Source organism: Drosophila suzukii, chromosome 3 (assembly GCF_043229965.1).
Source record: "Drosophila suzukii chromosome 3, CBGP_Dsuzu_IsoJpt1.0, whole genome shotgun sequence".
Taxonomy (NCBI): Eukaryota; Metazoa; Arthropoda; class Insecta; order Diptera; family Drosophilidae; genus Drosophila; species Drosophila suzukii.
Window position 1 is genome coordinate 7,372,884 of NC_092082.1, and position 25,702 is coordinate 7,398,585.

At 37.7% G+C, this 25,702-nt stretch overlaps 2 protein-coding genes across 4 annotated transcripts in view; one reads left to right on the forward strand and one right to left on the reverse strand.

Moving 5' to 3' along the window:
* Positions 1-2,150, forward strand: Meics (Meiotic central spindle). The gene is made up of 2 exons (XM_017077571.4): positions 1-589; positions 709-2,150. Exons 1-2 carry the CDS (start codon positions 97-99, stop codon positions 1,947-1,949), a joined length of 1,734 nt encoding a protein of 577 aa, XP_016933060.4. The 5' UTR covers positions 1-96; the 3' UTR covers positions 1,950-2,150.
* LOC108013280 (bicaudal D-related protein homolog) overlaps positions 2,148-25,702 on the reverse strand; it is a 26,681-nt gene continuing 3,126 nt past the window's right edge. For all 3 annotated transcript variants that reach the window (XM_017079052.4, XM_017079053.4, XM_070996966.1), the window contains 5 exons: positions 5,482-5,778; positions 4,898-5,086; positions 4,403-4,468; positions 3,986-4,166; positions 2,148-3,635 (listed from right to left, as the gene is read on the reverse strand). In XM_017079052.4, coding sequence (XP_016934541.3) covers positions 2,956-3,635; positions 3,986-4,166; positions 4,403-4,468; positions 4,898-5,086; positions 5,482-5,778 — 1,413 coding nt within the window. In that variant the 3' untranslated portion in view covers positions 2,148-2,955. The remainder of the gene's footprint in view (positions 3,636-3,985; positions 4,167-4,402; positions 4,469-4,897; positions 5,087-5,481; positions 5,779-25,702) is intronic.

Sequence of the window (25,702 nt, forward strand, 5' to 3'; positions counted from 1 at the left end):
GGATACGTTCACATTAACTATTTGGCAGAAAGTGCAAAACAGTTCTTGAATCTTTTGAAATTCTGGCCGTTTTTGGTTGGAAAATCATTGTGGAAAATGGATAGATCATCGGTGGCCACCATGGGAAAGAACTGTCGCGCCTGCGCCGAACACTCGCCCGTACTGGTGGACCTCTTCTCCACGGATATCTGCGACCCACCCGTTTGGGAAATGTTGAACTCCTTTCTCCCCGAGAACTGCCGCGTCAACCGAGATGCGATGCCGCAGAAGATCTGTCCCTCCTGCCTTGTTGCCACCCAAAACGCCTTTCACTTCAGGCACAAGTGCGAGCAGAGTTTCCAGTACTTTACCCGCCTCCTTCAGCTGCACAATCCCGCTCCCACTAACCAGGGTAGAACTCGGAGCAGAAAGGGTGATAAGAATCAACTAGTGGATTTCGAGATGGTTGGCTGCGAGGATCCGCTGGACACGAATGTTTCTGGAAAGGAGGATGATCGGCTTGTTTTGAAAACGGATAATGATTTCGAGCCAACGGATGGCTTGCCAAATAAGGAACAGGACGGTCAACCGCTGCAGGAAGTCTTTGAAAGTAGGTCTATCAGATATGTAGTGGTAATAACACTGCTTTGGGGCACCCCTTGAATCCTTTTAGGTTAACTAAATAAGGTTGTGTTAGGTAAACTAAAATATTTTCTCTTAATGTTTCAGTAACTATGAGCGATATAAAAACTGAAGAAGAATTGTCCAACGGTGAGACATTCGAAGATGCCTTTGCAGAAGACGACAATAATGTTGAAGAAAGTGAAGAAGAATCTGATGAATGGTCACCTAGCTGGTCGGACCAAGAGGACGAAGAGGAGACCTGGATGCAAGGCAAGGGAGAGCCATTAACGACCGACGACAAAAATCAGTCGCTGCTGTGCACAGAGTGTGGAGTGACTTTTTCGTCGCAGAAGGCGTTGCAGAAGCACATTGCTAGGCACAAGGCGCAGGATGATCCACAAAAGCCGCACCTGTGCGACTTCTGCGGCAGAGGATTCCGTACCAACGCCCAGCTAACAACCCACAGGCGCAAGCACACCGGAGAGCGTCCTTTCAAATGCCCCCTCTGCCCAAAAGAGTACACCCATGGTCCTACCCTAAAGTCGCACATGCTCACCCACGACGAGCAGAAAGCTCACAAGTGTCCACAGTGTGATAAGACCTTTTACACTAGGGGCAACCTTAGGGCCCATATAAAACGGCACACTGGCGAAAGACCATATGAGTGTCCAGAATGTCATCAGACCTTTACGAAGAACTCGGGCCTTAAATTGCACAGTCGGCTGCATAAGGAGGAAAAGCCCTTTAAATGTGAGCTCTGCGGCAAAGGATTTGTCCAGAACCAGCATTTGATCACCCACTTGCGGGTCCACAACGGGGATCGGCCGTTCAAGTGTCCTGACTGCGACAAGTCGTTCTTCGAGAAATCCAACATGATAAAGCATCAGCGCACGCACTCGGGTGTTAAGCCTTTCAAATGCGAGGAGTGCGGCCAAGCATTCTCGCACAACCATCACCTGAAGAGTCACCTACGCATCCACACCGGAGAAAAGCCCTACAAGTGTGATCAGTGTGGCAAGGGCTTCTGTGCGAATCAGTCTCTTGCAAAGCATGTCCTTTGGCATGTGGAAAACAACGATCGGCCCTTCAAATGCACCAAATGCCCCAAAGCCTTTGACTCACTGCAGAGTTTACGGGGCCACGATAAGGCGCACAGAAAGCCCGTTGAGCCGAAAACGCTGCATCAATGTCCACACTGCGATGTGAGGTTTGCCTTAAAGAAGACATTGGACAAGCATATTGGTAGTCATAAGATTCGGCCCCACCCATGTCCGCATTGTGACGAAGGATTTTTCTCTGAGAAGAGCTTTAACAAACACCTCCGCGTGCACAAATCGAAGGAATAAAAGTAGCTTCCATTTTGACACGAAATGTATTATATCATACTACCATGTTCAAATATTCTTCTACAAACGTGGAATCAAAAAAGATAATTTTTAAACCTATTATAAGTTTTAATAAGTTGTTTGTTACAAGTATACCTAAGAATTTATTTTTAATGAAAGGTCAATTGAAAAATGTATGGAAAATATAAATGTCAAAAATAAGGTTGTAGTATACTCGTAAGTTTATTGGTAAGTTATGTTATTTAAACAATCTAAAATTTCATTGTCCGTTCATTAAGGCAAGTTTTGTCTGCTGCACAGTTTCTAACATTTTCTGCGCTCCTTTCGATTGCCAGCATGATGAATATTTCTATTTGCTATAACATAAATGCCTTGCTTACAATTATATTTGCTTACGTACAGATTTTGATTTTCATTTCACTTTGATTTTAATGAATCGCAACAGTTTCTCCCGAGAAGTGCTGGCTTTTTAAGCCTTCAACATAAAGGCGCGATATGTTTTCTTTTTTTTTTGATTATCAGTTAACAGTATAGACCTAAACGGACCCAACAAGTAACGCCTCAGGTCCTAGGAAAAACATAAAATTTCTTTAGCGATTCCGGATTACTTGTGGGGTCCATATGAGGATTTAAGAACAATTCTGGACAAAACTAAATAGAGAGATAGAGGGGTAAAGCGTTCGCATAGACAATTTGTCTTTAAACGTAGGTACAAATACGGTTACATTACAGTAATTACAATAGGTACAATAATCATATCGAATATGCGGTAAGTGTTTAAAATTAATAAAGCGTAATTAGATAGATTTCACTACGAACAGAAGAAGGGCGATGCTTCCAGTATACAAATAACAATAAAGTACAATACCTATAATGCCTAGACTCCTCCGATTTGTGTGTGTTGTTTGTTGTGTATAAATATAAATATTAAAAATATATAGATCTGTCCTACATTAAGAACAGGAGGGTGGCATATACCTTCCAGCGGGTAGTGAGGTTTGTCCAATTACCGCTGAAATAAACTCCAGAGTTTGTAGCTGGTGACCCGCTTGGCCAGATTGGCGGCGGCACTGCTGGGCGGCGATGGGGCGGATGACTCGGCGGCCATCGCCCGCCGGTTGTTGATCAGCTTGGAGCGCATCTGCTCGTCGATCAGCTCATGCATGTCCATCTGCCACTGTTCCAGCTGCTGCGACAGCTCCACCTTCTGCTGAATGGACTCCAGCAGCTGGCTATTGGCCTGCATTAGCTCCACCCGCGTCTTGGCCAATTCCACCTCGGCCTTGGTGCGACGATCATTCGCCGCATCGCGCTCTGTCTGCGCCTTGGACAGCAGCTCATCCCGATCCGTGTTGTCTTCCAGATCACCACGGGCCTGATCCCGCTCCTCCTTGACATTCTGCAGCTCCACGTCCGTCACAGTGACCTTGGCCTCCAGCTGCTGGATGAGCTGGTGACTGCGCTTGATCTCATCCTCCTGCTCCAGGACCAGATTGCGCGTCTGGTCCAGCATCTTCTTGAAGTTGCCGGCGTCCAGGTTGAGCAGCAACCGGGTCAGTTCGTCGGACATCGATGAAAGCATGCCTTGGCGGAACTCGATGGCCAGGTGACCATCCTCGTGGCGCTCCGAGCTCGAAATGGTGTTGTCCATCGACTCCAGCTCCAGCGATATGTCGGAGTTCAGACCTGGAAAGGGAATACCCATTTAAAATTTGAGATTTCTTGTTCTTAGGGAATATTTAATATTTTTATTTCAATACTATCCTTAAGATATATTTACCTTTAAGATAACTAACTATCTTTAAGACATTTTATTTTCGACTCAAAGAAGTCTATTATATCAAAGTTAATCTTTGTTCGAAATGATATGAATAATTTGATATTGATATTATCCTTGAAACATGGTTTAAAGTGCTATTAGCATCAAAAGTAATCTTGAGTTAACGATTTATCATGAACATACACTAAGATAGCAACGGATATTGATAGTATTTTTATGAGGTTAAAATATTTATCTACAGTTAACATTTACCCACCTGAATCGTCGTCATGGCTCACTTTCAGCGAATCCACCAGGGATTTAAGTTGTATGTAGACGGATCGGGCCTCCACCCACATATGATTGGGCTTCCCCGTTTCAGTATAGCTGCCATCGTCTTCGTCGCATTCCATTTCGAATTGCAGACTTTTTCTGCCCGGCGTGCTCGAGTTTGTGTCCTGTGGGCAAGGATTGAAAACGGGATTTTATTTTTAAATCAAAGTAAAAGTAAAATTTGATCTGAGTTTTTCAGTCAGAACCGATTGATGTAAGGAAAAAATGTATGTTGTTCGGATAGGCCCTTAACAATTTCCTGTAGACGAATTTAGATGAGGTTAGTAGTACTTCCTTAAGGAGCGCATAATGTTTGGTTAATAAATGAGGAATTATTAACTTAAAGAAAGGGACAACTTACGGCACCCAAACGTTCACTGAGTACATTGTTTTCGCGCTGGGAGCGTTCCAGTGCTTGTAAGGTGGTCTGTAATAAGAGAAAGGTATTTTATATGAAATTGCTGCATATAAAACGAAGTAAAACTATAGAAGAACATTATTAATAATTTGTATTACCCTTGACATTGTTTTTAATCTTTTTAGTAATTATTGCAAATGTGTTTTCTCGTATAAAACTGATTAGATACCTTGCCTGAAGACTTCATTAATGAATCCGTGTTAGGAAATATTTATAGAATGGAGTTTAGTCTTTGCTCTTGGTAGAGAAAAAAGAAAGTTGTTGCCGGGGAGATAAACCTGGAATAGGTACTCAAGAAACTGCGCAGTTGGCTTTGCTGGCCCATAAATAATCTTCGGTTGGTGGGTAAATCACGATTCCGTTGACGCGACGTGATAAAGCCAATTCTTATTTCCCTCCTCCGTCACCATTTCCCAATAAAAACTGTTGCTGACTTACCTCTAATTTTGTTTCCTGCTCGCGTGCATGGCGCTCCAGCATGTGAATTCTGTCGGAGGACTCCTCCAGCGATGAGGTGAGGCTCTCCTTCTCCTCCTGGGCCTGCTGCAGGCGGCGCTCCAGCTCCTGACGCTTGCCCGTCGTGAGGTTGAGTTCTGTTTTGATGGACTCCAGGCTGTTGACATGTTCCTGCAGGGAAGATATTATTTAAATTGAATTATTATTTAATATAAGTGCTCAATAAATAAGACGTTTCATATGAGGCCATTCAAGATAATATCATTTATATTTAAGGAACCCAGATTAAGGCTGATATTTTGTAAAAAAAACCAAAAGGGCATCCGCTTCAATACTTATAAAGATTGATAGAATATTACAGATTTGAATATGATTTATGTTCTAATTTATTCCCGTCATCTGGAACCATCTCAATGGTTTTTTTGTTAATAAAAGTTTTGCTTGTTAAGTTTTAAAATTGATTTCATATTTCTGATGATGTTGCTATATAATGATAATTTTAAAATATTAAATATTGTTAATTTTCATACTTATATGATAATAATTGTTTTGAATATAAAACCCACCTGCAGGCTGCTGTTCCTGTAGTGATACTGGTCCTTCAGCTCCTGGATCTGTGCGCTGAGCTTGAGCTCGGTGGCATGGGCCTCCTGGATCTGTTCGGTGAGGCGTGTGTTCTGGTGCTGCAGCTCGTCGATCAGGATGGTCTTCTCCTTCTCCGCCTGCCTGATGGCCGTGTCCTGGGTCTGCAGCTTGTCCTTCAGCTCGGTGAGATCGGACTGCAGCTCGAGGACCCGCTGATCGCTCTCGTCCTCGGCGATCGCCAGCTTTTGGCGCAGCACATGCTTCTCCTGCTCGAGTTTCTGCAAAGGGGCAAACCAAAAAAAATGAAAGTTAATTGTGTGTTCATTTGGCGTATTGTTGGTTCTATGACGTGTTGTCAATTATATGGCAGTCAGTCAGTCAAGACAATGAAAGTAGAGCCAACAATGGGCACGTACACAGTCGCAAAGCTCGATGCCAGGCAAAACCGCAAGGTTAACTCAGCTCTCAGCTCTCGACTACTAATTGTTTAGTTATTTGCATTTACAATTGGCTGCAGGCCGGCAAAGATGCAAAAATAAAAGATAAAAAACAAAACAAAAAAACAAAAGAGTTGCTAGGCACCACCTCTCACTTTATTTGCCATATGCACCAATTTGCCGCACTGTGCCGGCGGCCAAGAGACTCCCAAGCCCCCAAAACAATGCCAACGACTTTTGACACCAACGACTGCAAAAAGCCAGCCGTCAAAAAGAAACAAATTCCCATTATTCAAATTAAAATGCAATTGAATTTTCACTTCTCCGCTTTGCTGAGATGCGGTTTGCAGACAAATGGCTGGTGAAAAATTAAAAGCGCATCAGCCACCAAGCGTTTGGTAGTTTTCAGCCAATTGTGGATGCACTTGGGAGTTTTAAGAGGGTAGTAAACATTCTTCAATGTAAGTAACTTCCACTATTATTTACCCGGCAGTAAAAAATTATTAAGTGTATATTTGATTGTATTATTTTTTGCCAAAGCAATTCATTAGGTGCAGGTAAAATAAAGTAGCATCTGAATTTTATATTAATAATCGTTTATTGCTATTTTTAATTGAATTTATGTAACATTTACTACAAAATACGTGTGTCACAAATAATTTATTTTAATTTAAAACAATAAATATATTTTTCCAAAACGTGACAATAATTGTTTTAAAAAAAATTTAAATAAAATGTTTTTTTAAATTAAATGTATTTATTTCTTGACAAGGATTCTTTTGTATTATATTTAAAATCACTATTTTGGTTTTAAAAATAACACCAAAGAGAAAAAAAACCCCAAAGCTCAAATTGGATCAAAGTTCTTTTAAGATCAATAAGTGTTAGATCATAAGGGACCTAAGTACTTTTGTATCATCCCTCTTTATTCTAACATCAAACAAATAAAAACGAAGTAGAGATATCCTAGACCGTTTCAAGCTATCCATTCACATTTTTAATAACCTTAATTGGATTAATGTCTTTTCAGATCGATAAGTGTTAAATCATAAGTGACCTTAGCATTCTTTTATCATAAACCTCTTTATGCTAACATCGAACCAATAATAACTAAATAAAGACATCGTAAACCGTTTCAAACTTTTCAATCACATTTTCAATAACTTAAATTGGATCAAAGGTCTTTTCAGATCGATAAGTGTTGGGCCACAAGTGATCTAAGCCCGCTTTTCGAATGCCACTTGGACTTATCGGCGCGAGAAACGGCAGCAATTAATTTGCATAATTGACAGGCGTGTGTCAGTCTTCGCCAGGTAGCTATGAATAAGAGGCTCTAGCTCGGGGCTATTTGTGTTTTTATAACCCGACCTTTTTGGATCAAGGCTTGCGGAGACATTGAAAATTGCATGCAAAGTTTAATCGATAATTGGACCTTCAATTGGCAAACACTGGCTAGCACAGGCCAAAAGGCCTGCAAAAAAATAAAAAGTAAAGAAAATAAAGACGGCGATAGAACCCGTCAAGCCTTGTAACCAATGCAGCTTCTTTATTTCACCGCAACAACTCGGAAGGCGGAAAAGCCAATGCGACCACGTATCGAGCTGGGGAAAATCACGAGTTGGCAATAAATCTGAGAAGTCAACGCGATTGTTTTGGCCTATCAGCGAAACAGCTGCAAAACCAAAGAAACAGCACAAGATACATATAAGCGACAACCTAATAAATTGGAGCGACAAAACTGTAAATGAAAAGCTTAAATAAAATTACGGGCAATTTGCATAAAATGCAAAAGACGCCAACGATGCCGAAAAAACCACAAAGTAGTTGTCGCTGCACAAAAGCCCAAAAGCAAAAGGAAAACTGCAGCAAGTTTGCAACAATGGAAAACTTTAATAACAAAACACAATTGCACTCGCAGAGTTGGATTTTTAAAGTCAGAGGAGACTGAGCAGCCAGAGATAAAGCGAGGCACAAATAAAATTATTGTACATATTGTACTTTCTCTGTTTCTATTTCACGCTCAATGAAATGTGTTGATGATGGCAGCAGCACCACTACAACTGCCACCAGCAGCAGCAGCAGCAACAGCAACAGCGGAAGTTGCCATCAGCAACTACACGGGGAAACAAATTTACAAATACTAATTAAATATCTTAAAGTGTCACAGCTTAAATTAACTAAGTTTAGTTATTCAAAACCATTTATTATTAAATTTTACAAGAATCCCAACCTACTACAAATAACCAAAACATTTTGAGAGCTCTTTTGTCTTGATATCAAGAACGTTTTTTTCGATAAAATGTGAGAAAATGTTCTTAACTTGACAACAAATGATCTTGGCTTTATTCTGTTCACATTATTTCAGGGTCTTCTTCACTTCGTCTTTCTAAGTAAAGTATCTTATAAAATAATAAATTGAGAGCTCTTATGTCCTGATATCAAGAACGTTTTTTTTATAAAATGTGAGAAAATGTTCTTAAATTGACAACAAATGATCATGGCTTTATTTTGTTCTCTTATCTTATCTTATAAAATATCCATCTGAATGCTTGTATCTCAAAAATTAATGAACACCTAGGCATGTACATAAAAGTTCTTACTGTGTTAAGCAGACAAAAGGCAAATTAATATATTTATGCCTTAAAATTGTGTTTACTTAATGATGGGACATTGGGTTTTTGTTAATTATGGGACATTTCAAGTAAATTTTTCTCTCTGTGCATAAACTAGCCGCCACAACAGCAGCCGCTGTGCCGCAAAAAAAATGAGTTCACATATTCAAAAGCAAAATCATGTGGCAGACTTTAATTGTAGGAAAACTGAAGACGAAATAACAAAACAAAATCAGCCTCAAATTTCATGATGGACAAGCCAGTTTTGTTTTTGCGTTAATTTTATTACGTATTTGTATTTCGGATCTCTTTTTCATCCACGGCTAATTGCATTGCATGATCACCTGAAATGGGATATATGTATGGATCGCATCCAACTCTGTAAACAAACCCGCCCATCCAAACTGGCAACATGTTGCCAGCTCTTTTTTTGTATTTTGCCACCCGTGGTCTATGTGTCTTATTCAAATGCGACGTAACTCGACCCACTTTCCAACTAAACGTTCCGCGGCAATTGTTGTTCATTCGCTGCCATTTTCGAGGTATGAAAATTATAAATATTTGTGCAGCGAAATTTTGTGCAGGAAATGTCGTAGCAATTGACACGCTTAGCGGCATAGACAAACCGGGCGACAGGTGCTCAAAATGCTAAATGACTCATCAATGGGCCAAGTGCTTTCAGGTGCACTTATGCAAATACCTCTCTAATGCTGCCTGAAGTGAGCCAGGTAAATAAAAGGAAATGAATGTGGAGGTCTGATGGTCTCTTTGTTTTGACACTTTATCGCTGAAGAAGTAAGAACTACATTTGATTGCTTTAGAATATAAGTAAATATTTATTATATATTTTTTAAGTGCATGAGGGGTAAGTAAAAATACGCCTGAAATGTGAGCTATTTATATCATTACTTTGAAAAAAATGTATAAAATAAAAATTAAATAAAAACCATCCCTATTCCTAGAGTATTGAAGAAAACTTTGGATGCTGTAGCTCTAGAAGTTTGATTTTTATATATATATGAATTTGAATTTTATATTTATCTTACAGATACATTTTTATAAATTCTATATTCTAACTACCGGAAATAGTAAAAATGATTTTTATCGATCTCTGATTGCTTCTTTATTTTAAGTAACCTCAAGTTATTTTTCTTGCTTGTCAGACTACAATTTCTGGATATTAATTTTCAGATTGCAGAAAGTTGTTTTGTCTATTCTTCAGATGTCTAAAGTGTAGAAGTCATCAGCTTCAATAGCTCCACTGATGAGTTTGGTGTTGAAAGCGGCGTGCCGCCATGTCGGCATAATGCATTCGATAATTGTTTTAAAATAATTAACTAAATTGCCAGCCAAGTCATGTTGGCCCGGCCAGAATCGTGCCAAGGGGCGGCAGGAAGGTGGGCGGGGCTGCTGATGACTCGCTTGAATGCGCTTTGCCGAAGCGATGAGTTGACAAGGCTCGCTTCTTGAGGACGGATGCAACAGGTAAACTGCAGTTTCGAATGTCAAATGAATGGGAATTACCTCAGAAGTAAGAGGGTATACAGAGAAATAAATCACTGCACAACTATAAAACAAAATTAATTCTACAACTTTGCTTAATCAATTCAACAGAAGACTTTTCAAAAATATTTATAGATTTTTATTCATTTAAAATATGCAAAAAAAAAAGAGGATTCAAATGTCAAATGAATGGGAATTACCTTAGAAATTATAAATTATAAAATTAATATAAGGTACTATTTAACAATATTAATCCAACAATTTTGATTACGAATCCTTTTTAGTTTTTTAAGAGCTTAAAAACATTTAAAACATGAAAAAAATAACTGTTCAATATTTAAAACTTAACCAAATAAAGAGATTTAATTTTAATGAGCTATAAAAATAGGAATTCATTTATGTTTTCTCAAATTTGTTACTTAAATATTCTAACTATTTTGAATTATAGGTAATAAAAAACCTTAAGGTAATAAGTAAGTAATAACTAGGTTTTACAGGTTTTTCTTGAATTTTAAAGAACCTTTTTCCCAGAATTTCATAATAAACTTTGAGTATTGTCAAGTTACTTGAAGTACTAAACCAATTTTTCTGAATTTCGTTCTCTGTGCATTAATAAACCTTCGGCTGGCTTAGCTTTTGAATTGCTAAACACTGCAAATAGCAATGACTCAGGCCGGTGAGCTCAGCCGAGTCCGGATCTTTTGGGCGGTGAGTCAATGGCCCGGTTAACATTGGTAGATGAACATTTCCAAATGCATTTTCCACATGCCTAGCCAGCATTTTTCGCAAAGGCAATTTTCTTCGTTGTGCGTATTTAGTCTGGCCGTCTAAAACAAAAACCAGAGTTCATAGATAAATCAGCTGCACTTCGTTGCACAAAATTAACTTAGACGGCGGGTGGAAAGCGGGCTGGCCGCCAGGAAAACTTGCAAACTTTCCGTTTTCACAAGAGTTTTCCACAATTACAATTTTAATTGGCGGCACTCACACATTATTGCAAATGCCATAATGCATTTCATTGGCATGCAAAACGAAATGTAGCGCAAAAATTATGCAAATTGCACGATTAGCCGCAAGCATTTTGACTAATTTCAGCTCATTTAAATGGAAACCGATTAATGATCGCTGATAACAAAGAGGGAAGTCTTGTGAAAAAGTCTCTACACTCGACTAATTGTTGCAGCTCAGTTGCAAGTTGGCCAAGAAGCGAGAGCAGCCATTTGGAGTGGAGTGTGAAATGCAGCCATTAGCGAGGATTGGCCCACAATGCAGTTGCATTGCACATCGGCCATAAATCAATTCGGGTGCCAAGCACTATTGACCAACCAGCAATTGAATTGTCACCAGTCAACAAAGCATGGCAGATGGCCAAAAGTTACACTTAAGAAAAAGGAATGTCAAAAAATTAGATGTTATTAGTTTTAGATTTGAAAATAAAACATTAAGAGCTATTAAGAACGCCCTTTCAAATGACCAAAAGTTACACTTTACAGAAAGGAATATCAAAAACATTACAAATTAGTTTTAGATTTGAAAAGGAAATAAAATCAACTATTATAATAGTGATCTTAACTCTTTCTTCAGTGAAAGTTAAAGAGAAGATTTATTAATGAAACCCCTTATCACTGGTAATTATTTACTTATGCATGTATAAATTGATAAAAATGTACTAAACTTAAGTTGTTAAATTTAACCGCCAAAATGGTGAAAAGATAATTCAAAATTCGAAATGTCATGTCAGATAAGATTGAAATAATGACAAGAATTGGTTGTATATTACTGAGATATCTTCAAGCTTTAATCTAAAAATATTTCACAACAGTATGATCTATTATTGTGAAATTATATTATATTATTACAGATACAAGGATCGTTTTATTGAAGTAATGAAATCCAAAGGAACCTTCTGGAATATACGAGTATCTCTGTTCCCCAAACCCATTGACAATGCACCAAAGTGCAGCATTGACCCCACCAGCCCCATTTTATAGTGTACCCCAAGCACATTGAGAGCGTCGCAAACTGAATTTAAGCTTTGCAGCCATAAAAAAAGATTATAGACCAAGTCCTAAAGAGCCAAATCGTGTGCTTGTGCCAAAAGTTTGTTTATGCGCCTAAGGTCATGTCGCAGTCAGCGGTGGGCGTGGCACAACTGGAGCCTCCGCCACACTTGACTGACTTTCAGAGCTCTCCCCACAAAAAAAAAGAAGCAACTAATAAGTATAATAATAAAAATAATGCCACAATAAGGCAAAAGCCAGATCTTTGCCATTGTATTCGGTTCGGTTTGCTCGTCAGGCAGTGCAATTTCGACTGCCCTTGGAAGTGGGGGAGTGTAAGCCATGCAAGACCTTTTGCCAACTTGGTCATGGTGAGCTGCCGAGGGATGACAACTATTGGGGGACTTACTTACAGATTATTACTCCACACAATTGCCCAGATGAAAAGGCAGTTGACACATTAGTTTCGAGAAAATAGATATCGTATTCAAGTGTGTCAATAAATTAACCCTACTTCGAACTTACATAAGTATTTTAAAATTGATATGTGGTATATAAGTATATCATTTTTAAGTCAAGATATAAACTAGAAATACAAATGGATCAAAACTCTCCCGATTCGTTTAAATATTAAGGCTCTTAAAGCTTATCTGCCTTATAAGCATTTAAGTTCATAAAATTCAACAGTAGCTAAGTACATTTGCCCCACCTTTTAAAACTACTTTAAGTATCGATAAACCTATTTTTTTTTGCTACCTATTTTCTGCTCTATTTTAAAATTGTATTATTTTGCAATTACATGCCAAAGAAAAGCCCTCGAATTACAAAGAAAAATGCAAAAAAAATCGGCATTCACCGTCTTTAATTTCAAGTGTTTGGCATTGACAATATTGTGTGCCGATGATTTCCAGACATTCCCCTAACCATTGTTAAGGAAATTGTGAAAACGTCGAAGAATTGGGCAAGCAAATATTTTGTATCTTTTATCTCAAACCAAAACGAAAACGATTTCGAGAGCGTAGAGCCGCAAGACAGTTAATTAAACTGAATTTGGGATGAGGGGGCTGGCCTCAGGTGATTGCCATTTTTGTGGGCTTGTTTTGATTGGCAAGACGGAGAGCAGAGCCAAAACTTTAAGTGTCGCAATTTTCGGCCGGTCCTAAAATGTGACAAAAATGTCGGAAACGGTAATTATGATTAATTAGCGCCTCTTCGTGAGACACAAAGAGGGAGTGTTTTTTGTTTACAAAATATTTATAAAAAATTATTTCCAACCAGAGACTGAATGATTCATTCGTGAAATGAAATCGCTGTACTTGCTTAGGGGTTTTCGCTTTTATCTTATCACCGGCACACGCAAAACATGGCCAAAATGAAGTGGAAAACTTATCGCACTTCCACCGATAAGAGCTATACAGATAGTTGCTCTGCAGTCGGAATGAGGTAAGCAGTTATAGAACTGCACCAAAATTAACTCATTTCTAGATCTGATTGTGCTGCCACGAACGCAGGCCAAAAATTATTAGGCCATAAATACTTACGGCAAAATGTAACGCCCACTGCGCATGCGCACACATCTGAGACGATGAAATGGGGCAGGGAAAGGGAAATACCCGGGTTACGTTGGATCCCAAAAATTTCTTTCACTCGGAGCTACAGTGCGTGGGTTTCTTGACTTGTAAAGTCAACAAGACTTACAAAATAACAAAATAAGCTTTCGAGAAGAGTCATCAAATGCGAGGTAGAAAAGATGCTGGAATTGTAGGCAAAGACACCTGAAGAGGAGGTCTTAACAATTAGTCACCGTTGCGCATAAAACGATTACAAAGTCAGGAAAGTCAAGATCTTTAAAAGAGGTAGGAGAAAAAGAATGCTATAGCATCTAAAGACTCATAAAAAATACAGTCAAACTTCACTAAGATTTCTCATCCTTAATTCGAAAAACTTAATCAGGTAAATTAAATCTTACCTTACTTAATTATTACAATGTCAGTTTATAGCTCTTTTTTTATTACCAGACATTATTAAGACTAATTTTGGAATTATAATAGCTTAACCTCCCGCTATTATTCTCTAACAGAATCCATAAAAATATTTGTATTGCTTTAGACATTCTAATTCCCCAACAACTCATTAAATATTTCAAAATAAAATACAACTAGTGTTTTTCAGCTGTTGTTCTCTAGGTTGTTTACGCAATTTGAGGTCTCTTGTTTTTCGACCACAATTCTTTTGTCTGCATCCCCAAATCCCCCCGACCAAAAAGAGCACCCTCGACTTGCCAACTAAGAGTTTTTTAATTATGCTGCCTCCGCTAATGACGCGCTAGGCCAAAAAAGATTGCGAAAAAAGTATTATTAACAGCGAATATATAAAAAACATACTTGGCTATATAAAAACAATTATCACTGTGGCACAAGTGGCCGAGTAAATGAACTCCAGACCAGACAAAGGAGAAGTTTATTTAAACAGTTGTTGGAATAAAGCAAAAAATTGATGATTATTCAATGGCCAGAAAAAGTTTTAAAGCTGACGAGCTGAAAAATCTCTTAAGGTTGATAACCAAGCTTACCACTGATTTATTTGAAATTTATTAATATCATTAGTTGGCAAATAAATTAAAAAGTATTTTATAAAATTACTATAATGCAAATCACTGCTGTGATTTAAATTAAATTATCACTTGGCCTGTGCTTCCTACTATTTAATTAGTCTTTCCCCACACCTCTTTTTCTTTGGTTTCTTTTGGTATATTTACAACTTCCGATTCAGATGTAAATTAACCATTGGAAATCTGGGGACGCTCCCCAATCCGTAAGTGGAATTAAGCACCTGTGAGCCATCGGCTTAATTTCACTTTCTCAGAGAGTTTATAAGAGCTAAAAATGAAACGTTTAAAAGTTAAGATATATTTCTCCCCAAGCCAACTTCCTAGTTATACGACAGATGTTTTAAAAAAATGTCATTAATCTTGCAGTGGTTAACTAGCCAGAAGCATACGAAAATTTAACTATGACACAGAAAATAACAAAAATGTAAGCAAACCATTAAGCCAAGAGCAGCGAAGCGGTCATCTCAGGGCCAGTCAAAAAGACTTCAAAAAAAAGAACCATCAAGATCCCAACTATATGACTTGATGATGAGCGAGGGTAACTAGTTGGAGATTTAAGAATTAAGATTATGACTCCCCGGCTACTGTTGATGATGAGCTCAGCCCAAGAACAATGCCACCATTTGCCAAAAGATTATTTCCATATAATTCCTTGGTTGTACTATAGTTGAAGGAAAATCTTTAAATTTATGGCCCAATTATGTACGGGTAAGACATGTTTTATGGCTCTTTTTGTGTCTTTGGCTTTGTTTATGTTTTGCTCGTCATAAATACAAATAAATAAACATTTTTTGTGGTGGCAAAGAGTTTTCATGAGGGTTGAGCAGCCAGTCGATATTGATTAATTTATGGTATCCAGAGGAAGGTTTATTTTCGGTGCTTTCGTCATATGAAGATGGCTTAAATTATGACATATAAATAACCTATAATATTGCAACAGTTTGGCTGTTTTCCCAGGTAATATAAACGGTGTGTTTATGCATCTCCATTAAAAACTCAGCACGGTAGTGTAATTTTTTGCCAACTCGTTCAACACCTTAAAACTTAAACCGCAAAAAATCACAGAGAGAAAGACTCCACTTACAGTTAAAGAAATATATGTGGCAATCTGTCCATAATTCAAACTGTTGGGCTTACATGATACCCGTAATACTGCAACAGCAGCAGCAGCGGAAAAAGCGACAATAACAGTCAAGAGCCGCCACCTTTTACCCGGTTAAAGCCAAATTGGAGTGCAACAAGACAAAGTGACAGGCGACTTAGTTCTCAGGCTGTAATGCTAAATGGTTTCCTGGGAGCAGGGCATCACCATTCGCACACCTGCAGAAAGAGACACTCACCTGGGCAAAAAAGGCTTGTGGGTGAAACATTTACGCAAACAATGGCACAAAAAATGCAAGCGCTAATTGCAAAAGCAGGGTAAGGTGCAAGAAAAAGTGGGAAAAGGCGATGCAGCGAAATATAAGGGGGATTCCAGAAACTGAATGGCACAAAAGAAATTAAATTTAAAAATTTTAAATAGCCGTGTTGGGCTCCACAAAGAGTTTCCAAAAAACAAAGAAAACTATGTAAATAATATAAATTTGTAAGCTATTAAACCTTGAACAAATTAAAAGTTGATGACCTAATTTCTTTTGACTACTCCTAAAATGGGCAATAAAGAAATACCATATAATTAAAAAAAATTATACCATATAATTAAAAATATAAACATCTTCAAATCGAAGTCAAATTATTTCTGTTTAATCTAATATTTATATATATATTTATATTTATACTTATTCACTTTTTAAATAAAATATAAATTGGTTTTAAAAATTAAAATAAATTAAAATACTTAGTTTTTAAAGCTGTATAATTTTATATCATTTTTTAAAACTTAAATAAAATAAAACGATATTAAGTAAAATGTTCATTAGATTTACAATGCTTGAAGCCAATTTCAACATAATTTAGTATATCTATCTTTGCCAATTACTTTTAATTGAACGCTTAGTTAGAGTACCCACAATGTACTCTAAAATAGGCGAGATACTCCAAAAAAGATACAAATTCGCAAAAATAATTCCGCTTAGCCGAAAGAGCCGTTACATAACACCTGGGCACACACACACAAAGGCACTCTCTTAAACAATCAGATACAAAAACTGTTTCGATTGCAGCTTAAAGCATTTCTACTTCTATTGCTCTAAGTCCCTCTCTTTCCATCTCCATCCGATTGTCGTTGCGCATGCGCAGTAGATCGTCCCACTATTTCTATCTCTTTTTTTGGCCCAATCTCAACCTGAGTCATTCACCAAATAAGTCGAATTCGATTTGTGCGGATGCTCAGCTAATTTTAATACGATTGTGCAAGGCAAATGATCACAGAAATGTGTAAACAAAATCAAAGATTCATCTTAAACTATGTTTTGGTTGGGGTTTGTGACTGATGACATGATAATTGGCCATTAAATTGGCTATTAATTGTATCTGTCAATGCTGACCTTGTAAACTAAAGTTTACAATCGGTTTAAACCGAAAAGTTGTTGAAGTCGTTGATCTTGGTAGATATGAAGTTTAATTGTGCGATTAGCTAAGGTGGAAAATTGTAAATAAATGTAATTGATGTTTAAATAAAACACTTAAAAAAATATTCCCACTTAAGGAATAGCATTAACATAGTCTTATATTATGCTATATGATATTATAAAAAATGTTTCATGTAAAAAATCCATATTTTTGTCATTGTTTTGAATTGTTAGGTTCAGAAAGCATCAAAGTTTGACCCACATTTCTGGTACATTCTGGTTTCCATTGATAACTCCCTTTCCCTCTATTGAGTCCCACATACATATGTATCTATGGGCGATAACACACTCCCATCGGACAGTTTTGCAATTAACAGATCCCCCGACCGTAGTTATGGTTTAGTCATTTGAATCGAAAGTTGGGTGCATAAATTACTGCCATTGGCAGGAGACTGCTGTACCAAAGAGCCATCCTCTAACACCCTCTACCATCCATAGTGCTCCTCCATTTGCGATGGGCACATTGTTTATGCCACTTGGTCTGACACTCGAATTTGTTATCTGATTTGCGTGAGCCTCTGAAAAAGTTTTCGCCCTGCGGCTCGACTTTTGGCCTTTTGGGTGGGGGGTGTGGTTCGGGGCCATATCGTATTTTGTGAAATCGTCTATTATTGTCATCATGCTAACGTTCGATGGCCATATACATATATGAATATTTTCTGTATATTTCATTTACATTTGTATTGGCCTTTGAAATTTGCCAATTGGCCGTTTCGATGGCTGGCTCTTAGTCACACAAAAATCGTCTAAATGTGACTCTGTGTGTATATATTTTTATTGTTGCAATGAAAGCTGCCCAATTAGCAATGTACATACATACTTATATCCACATATAGATATGACAGATATATGACAGCGAAGGGAGTGAGTTTCTGTATCCACATGTAGGCTCTGGGGATATTGTTAATTAATTGTCAATGAGTCAGCTGGCAAGTAAAGGGCAAATTTTCGTTTGTGGTTAATGTTCCAACCCATTGGCTGTGGTACTTTTCCCTACTCATCAAAAATGTATCAAACAATTGATTTTTGTAGGTTGATATCGTGAAGTATGTATGCCGGAATGTCCATCCATAAAGTAGTAAAGTAAATTTATTCCACAAAAGGTTATATTTTTCTAAGTGCAATCGAACTTTATAAACTCGATACTTTGAAGATATAGACTACATAGAGTCTTACATATAAGAATATCTTTTTTATCTGCTAAACAACGATTTAATATTATTGAAAGATTAGTTAGAAAGTTAGATATAATAAACATCAAATTGGATACTAAATATAAGAAAATTTTCCTTTACAAATTAGCACGAAAAGTAAATCACTTCTAACAGTTTAATTTTTAGTAAGGGTTACAAACAATTTTTGATTCATTTTCTTAAAGATTTCACAGTATAATAACCCAGCTCAACTCGCAGTAGCTACTGACTCGATTTTATTTAATTTTGTTTACGATTCAGCTCAGACTGTGACTTTGGCGACATTGCCAAGTCGACTTCTATTGTTCCCAAGCATCGCTTTGACACCGAAAATTGCTTTTGGAAAGTGAAATTGCTTTCACCTTCTGCAATTCATTAAAAATCATCATTTGTGAGTGTGTGTAGGAAAGAAGATGGTAGAAAAAAAAATTTAATAAAATTATACCCATGCAACATACAAACATACAAAGGTTTAGGTATGACAACAACAATGGGTTACTCGAAGATGCCGCATTGTTGCGGTAGTCTCAGACTTCGCTCTCTTTAAGATCCCTAAGTCAAAGTCGGGGAACCCGATGGATAATACTTGCAATTTAGCTGTCAGTCGCGGTAAAATTCGAATTAATTTCCCAGCAGTTATTAATTTTCAGTTGTTAGCAGTAATTTGCACATCAATAGACTTTGACAGTGAGGCGGTACCGTTTGCTCACGGACTCTACCGCATTTAACCATGCAGCGATTATGTAAGGCCTGAATCAATAGCAACTATAATTTGAGCTAGATTCGCTTCCTGCCAACTGCTCTTCGAAACGATTAACTAAGATGGTAATGGAGCCGTGATTACCACAGTTTGTTGATCGTGAACAGAGCCTGAAGGCCGTTGCCTCACTTCTCAACTTACCCAAACTCACGCTCAGGACGACCAAGTTCCAAATGACCAAAAATTTGAGTTAATTATCATCGCTAAGCATAAAAAAATATTTTTTTTTGGAGACTTTGATTTTTAAAGAAAAAAATGAGTACAAAATTTAATTTAACAAAACTAAACCTAAGTTCATATTTTTTTTATTAGTTTTACATAGTTTTATAATTTTTTTGTACATTTTTGAAGGTTACATCTTGTTATATTTGTTGGAACTACGTCCTTATATGCTGAAGTGGTATCTTAATTTAACAAAGCTAAACCTAAGTTCATATTTTTTTTATTAGTTTTACATAGTTTTATAATTTTTTTGTACATTTTTGAAGGTTACATCTTGTTATATTTGTTGGAATTACGCCCTTAAATGCTGAAGTGGTATCTGCTGGGCGTCCCCTGCTATGGATCTTGATCACTGAAAGTACTTTGGTGGTAAAGGCGAGAGAACGTTCCTCTTAAATCCGTAGAAGTCCTTTACCATCTGCGACTGAGATCGAACCTACTCTCGCATTGGTACAACCAAGCAAATTCTGGCCGCTCTGACGATTACGCCATGAGCGGCCGAAAAACGGCAACGTAAATTGGTAACATCAAGTAGGACAAAATATTTGTTCTTCCATACACTATTTGTTATGAAAAATAACCCTAAAACCTATTACACACTATTTAACTAGGTGTAAATTTCATAAAATGTTAAGATAAAACACAAGTATGAATGCTACTTTATACCTTGCCAGGGATCGAACCGGTATAATTTTCGTATAATTACTTTGAGAGTTTGGCATTCGACAGCTTAAGCACGTTTACCAACACTGGATTAGCTCAAGATGTTTTGCAACACTAAATTACGGTAATTTGGCCACACTGATCAGAATTGTGGCGGTCAAGTCAAATACATTTGATTTACAACTAAAAAAAAGAATGTCAGCTTGAGAACACGCACATACAACCACTACAGAGAGAATTTTATGACCGTCCAAACAATTATTCAATTTGATTGCGGAAACCGCTAACGTTAAAAAAAATATTGGGTGGGTCAATCAATATCTTTTTTCTGATGTTTCAAATTAAATCACCTTTTACTAGACATATTTTCCTAAAGGAATGAAGAAATATGAATAGGATGTAACTTTATTCTTGAACTAAAATTGATTCAAATTTTAAAACTTTGAAATTTTATTATAACTTTTGTATATTTGGCATTTGGCGGCTTTAGCGTGCTTACCAACACTTGACTTTCTTCGGAAGCCGAAATTTTGTAATACTTAATGGCGTACTGATTCTTCGCAATTAGCCAACACTGCACAAACTTAACATGTGGCGGTTAAATGTTAAGTTTGAATTTGAAGCGGTTCTTCTGTGAGCTAATTATTTATTTTTAGAACTTTATTCTTGTTCAATCATTGCAGTCTTTATTTAGTGTGTTCAGTTGCCAAACTTCTAAGTAAAGAATAAAATAAACGAAAGTGAAGGCTAATGTTAAATGGGGTGATCATTAAATGAAATTTGAATTTCTAAGAATATTGTAATTCTTGGAAACCTTTTAACGGAAGAGCTCGAACCCCGCTTAATACAGTTTCGTTTTTTAGAATTTCCATAAAGCTCATTACCAGCTGAGGAAGCTAAATACAACCTCTGACGCCCCCGGAAAATCCGCATAAAAAACTCATGTTTCCCTGATGACACAAAAAGCCAAACGAAGAAGGTGGGAGGAAAATGGTGACAGGCTGGCCAATAAGGAAAGTAATTTCCCTGGGCAAAAAGTCACAGAAGAAAACAAAGCACTCACCGTGACATTTTGCAGACCCCATCCATGCAACATGGCCAAAGAAATGCTATTACTGGCCAAGAGCCAATGCGAATGCGAATGCGAATAGGGTGACGCTGACGACTAATGTCCAATAATAATCGTGGCACACTATGTTGAACGACCTCAATTTCCCGCCTAAATGGGGGCCAACCCCAGATCATACACCCCCATTTATGAGGAAAGACCAGAATTTCATCGACTTCGAATCTGAAAACCTTTTGGCCTGACCAAAATGAAGGCCCAACATTTTTTTCGTTTGCAAACGAATGAGCGAATTTGCATACCCGTCCAGCTAATGGGGCCAAAAACTTGTGGATTGGGATTTAACTTTGGGGTACTCGAAGAAATGCTTAGCAGGTAAATGAGCTCCACTCAGTCTCAGATTCACTTTGTGACTCACCAAAGAAGATTACAACAAATAAACACTTTTCGTTGTTGTTTTGAAGATCAATCAAACTGGTTTTCAGCAAATGAGATGGACACGGTTCAAAATATATATGTATCTTGCTATATAAACCCGTATTATTCGCATGCAAATTGGTTGATTTTGAAATGCTTTTTTTGCAAAAAAAATCAAAAGCAACAAAGCCAGCAGTCGACAATGTGTTGATGACTTCACCTCAAGCCAAAAATAAAAAAAAGTTGGTCCGCAAACGTGAGGAGAGTTTTATTTTGATTTAATTTTTACGTTGGGCACTCTGGTCGAACTTTTTTCCTATTCACATTCGCATGTAGAACGCGTTTGGTTATCTAACTCTAGATGAAGTAGGCGTCCAGTAGGTGGCTTCGATTGAGAGGTAACCATTATGGGTATAATATGTTCTTGGGCGCCTCGAGAAGTCCGCCCACCTGGCATGGTCAGTTGAGTGAAACGATGGGCATTGTGGGCGTGGGACTTGATCGAAAGGCGGAAGATACCTTTATTTGCATGATTCATGTGGATTGGTGGATAAATAAATATAAATATAACTTGGATTGTTGACGGTTATTAAAATAACACAAAGGAAAAATCATATTTGAAAGACTTTGTTTTAGTTTTTGCTTTGTTTTGAATTATATGTTTTAATTATATAAATTAAATTTGATTGAGTAACATTTAAGGCATTGAAATTAAAAGCTTGGTCTATACTAGGAAATGTTTACCCTAATTGTAAAGCTTTTTAACTACTTCGTCATCATTTCGTTCTTAGTGAAACTACAGTATGGTATGTAAATATTCCCATCTCTCAGATCCCGCAGCATTTCCTTTCATTAAGCACAAACCATAGTTCTTCACTTCCATTTTCTATGGTTAACCATATCCTGTTTACACAAAGACCTCAACTAACAACCATCAAGGCTAATCAAAGAACGTTTAAATGGAATTACCTTTTCATTAGCATTCTTTGATCGGGGAAACGGTTGAAAGTTTCAATTTAATATCGTAATTGATCAGAGAACAAATTGCCATCGGTTGTGACTTGCCGTTCTACTAAGAGCTCTTAAAATAAATTACTGAAACCAGTTGGCCCAATGTCAGAAATAAATAAAAACCAAACAACAAAAGTTATTAAAGCCGTAAATTCAGGGGTGTAGACTTTCGAAAAGGCCAAAGGGGGTCTAACCCAATAGTAATGTGAATTATTTAAATGCCTAACCGTAACAGACGCCTACGTACCAAATTATATATTTTACTCTCGGCTGCCATTTGCAACACTTCATCCTCTCAAGTTGGGTTTAAATTTCCTAACCAGTAATAGCAACAATTGTCTGCAGATCGTGATAAACGAGCGACTTAAAGCGAACTACAATACCGCGCCAGATTCCAATTGATTTCCACTCAATTGTTCTCCTCGACCAGAGAGCTGAAAACTGGGCTTGTAGTCGAACCTGGGCGAAGCAAACACGTTTTGGCAGTCAGACAATGACAATGGTCAACTATTTGGTCGATTGTCTGTGAACTAGATAATATGGAGTGGGCTTGGAAAATTCGTAAACGAAATGAAATATGGCTGAGAACATATTGAGAATAAAAGACTGATTCAGAGCGGGGTATTTATAGTTAAAGGTGTTTTGGTCGAGATTGAAGAGGTTGAAAACTGTGAGACTTCGTTTATAAGGTGGTATAACAGTTATAAAACTAAATTAACAACATGAACATATAATCGAATTTAGTTACTAAGTAAACGTGAGATCATGGAACCCCTTTTATATTTAGCTCAGGATTACAACTTGAATATATTTGCGCAGGAACCATTTTCCAAGTAATCCCACTCCCTTGTCCATTGCGTAAAACCCTAAAACTGACCACTGCTCAAGCCAAGGCCTCTGAACTCATTAGCATGTGAGAATTGGGCACAGAACTATATTATATTATGGCGTATATAAAAGTTAATGCAAAAACAAATCGGAGCTAAAAATACAAGCCAATGCTCGTAAATTGGCACACACGCTTCAACAGACCGCGAAATAAAATACAAAATATGGGCGAGCTTCGGACCACGACAATAACGAAAACCCGGGCCAAAACTACTGCCATTTTAGCCAGAACCAAAACACCTACAACGCAGCAGTCTAATTACGTCAGTCCGCAACAGACCGGACTCATATATATATAGTATATATACCATGGGATGGGCCTGGTTTAGCTGACCACTGGCTCATCCAGTGACATTGTGCGCTCCAAAACGCTGAGGAAATTAATTAGATACGCGAACAGCAATTTTGCATATTGCCAAAAACACGCAAATAAAAGTGAATTTTGGCAGACGCCTCACGTCACATGCTAAACAAAGACCAGAGGTAAACTCAAGGTGACCAAATCCAAGAGATTTATGCGACAGGCCCACGACAGAATTCCCTAAACCATCATCATGACTTAAAAAACAAAAACTAAGCAAATAATTAAAATGACAATTGGCGTGGTTCAACTGTCAGGAGTTGACCTTTTTTGTTGGCCTGGCCCAATTTCATTAGGCTAAAGCGATTTCCGTTTAATGACTAATGGAAAATGGAACATGGGAATTCCTAGCTTTTTGGGTTTTTAATTGGAGCGCTCTATAATAAACCTAATGGTTTCTGAGATGGCAAATGATTTTAATTTAAATTGTTAATGGCTATGGAATGTGTGAAGTAAAGTGAGGTGAGGAAACTATAATTTTTATGGGAATAGGGTTTGAGATACAGAAAATTTTTAATCTTATTGGATTTCGTTTTGGCTGAGTTTTTGATTTGAAAAATATTAATAACTGTTGTTGTAAATTTTAGGCATTTTAAACTGTCTATTTTTTTTGAGCCTTTTAAAAATAATAAATTACTGTTGTTAATATGTCGAGTTATATACCCCTAATTTAATTAACATTTTTTTAAAATGAATATCAAGTTTAGGGTTACAATTCCCGAGATTTATGACTTCAATTCAGTTTCCAAACTGGTTGAAATTATCATATCGATTCCCCGGTGACATCATCTGACAGTTTTACCAGGATATTACGCGGCTAGCCCCACAGCAATTGGCCTTCGCACTTTCATTTCTCAATGAAGATGAAGTCACTCAATGTGCTTAAAAATAAAAACAAAACCAGTGGGAAATAAGGCGAATACCAAAAGTGAGTAAAAGTGACTAAGCCAACTATGTAAATATATCTCAAACCCACGGAAAAATTTTGTACCAACGAAATTATTCAAGTTCAACGCATTGCCGTGTCCTCTGTTTGGGTTACTGACACCATCAGGTGGTCCCCGAACCATTCCAGCATTTCCTGGTATTTCCGTGCATTGGATGGCCATTAAACGGTCGGCGGGAGCGTAATTGATAAGACTACATTGTGTCGGGTTTGGTCAACAAAAGTACATTAGCCTAACTATCGGTTGTGGGTGGAAAAGCTAGGAAAAGCCAGCTAATCGGGGTAAGTTTGAGGTAATGTCGTTGCTAGCAATATGCTAATGAACGGCCACGAACTTGAGCCTCGGCTTGAACTTCACTTGGACTGATAGCTGGAACGGGTGCTTTATGTTTACCTATCGGAAATTCTTTCTCTTGTCAGTTCCCCCTGAAACTATGTGTATGTGTGTGAACAGGTGACAGGCGAACGAACCGCACCCACCCACACAAGCCACCCATTTCAAGCGGTTCAAGGTCGAGCGGCAGACAGAAACTTTGGAAACATTAGGTGGTGTTAGGAGCGGTCTAGGCTTTTCTACCATGTTATCAGGAAAGTGCTTGATAAAGCCAATTTTCGGAGAGAGACTCCAGAAAGAGCTGCAACTACAACATACATCATTTTTACAGTAGAACATGTGCCGAGGTAGTAGATAGACACTGTAAAAAATCGATACCCCTACGTGATATATGTAGTTTAGTAGTTTACTGCGCACACTTTGTCACCGTCCAATAAAATGACATGACCCGTACACTCGCAGTCCCAGTTCCAGTCCCTTTTTTGTTTGTCTAAATAGTTAAAGTGCCCGCTCACCTTTCTCCCCCTGCCATTAAATTGCAGCTGACAGTTGGGGAGAAGTTGGGTTTACAGAGCTGCATTGGATGTGCGGACAGGTGCCGTGTTTCA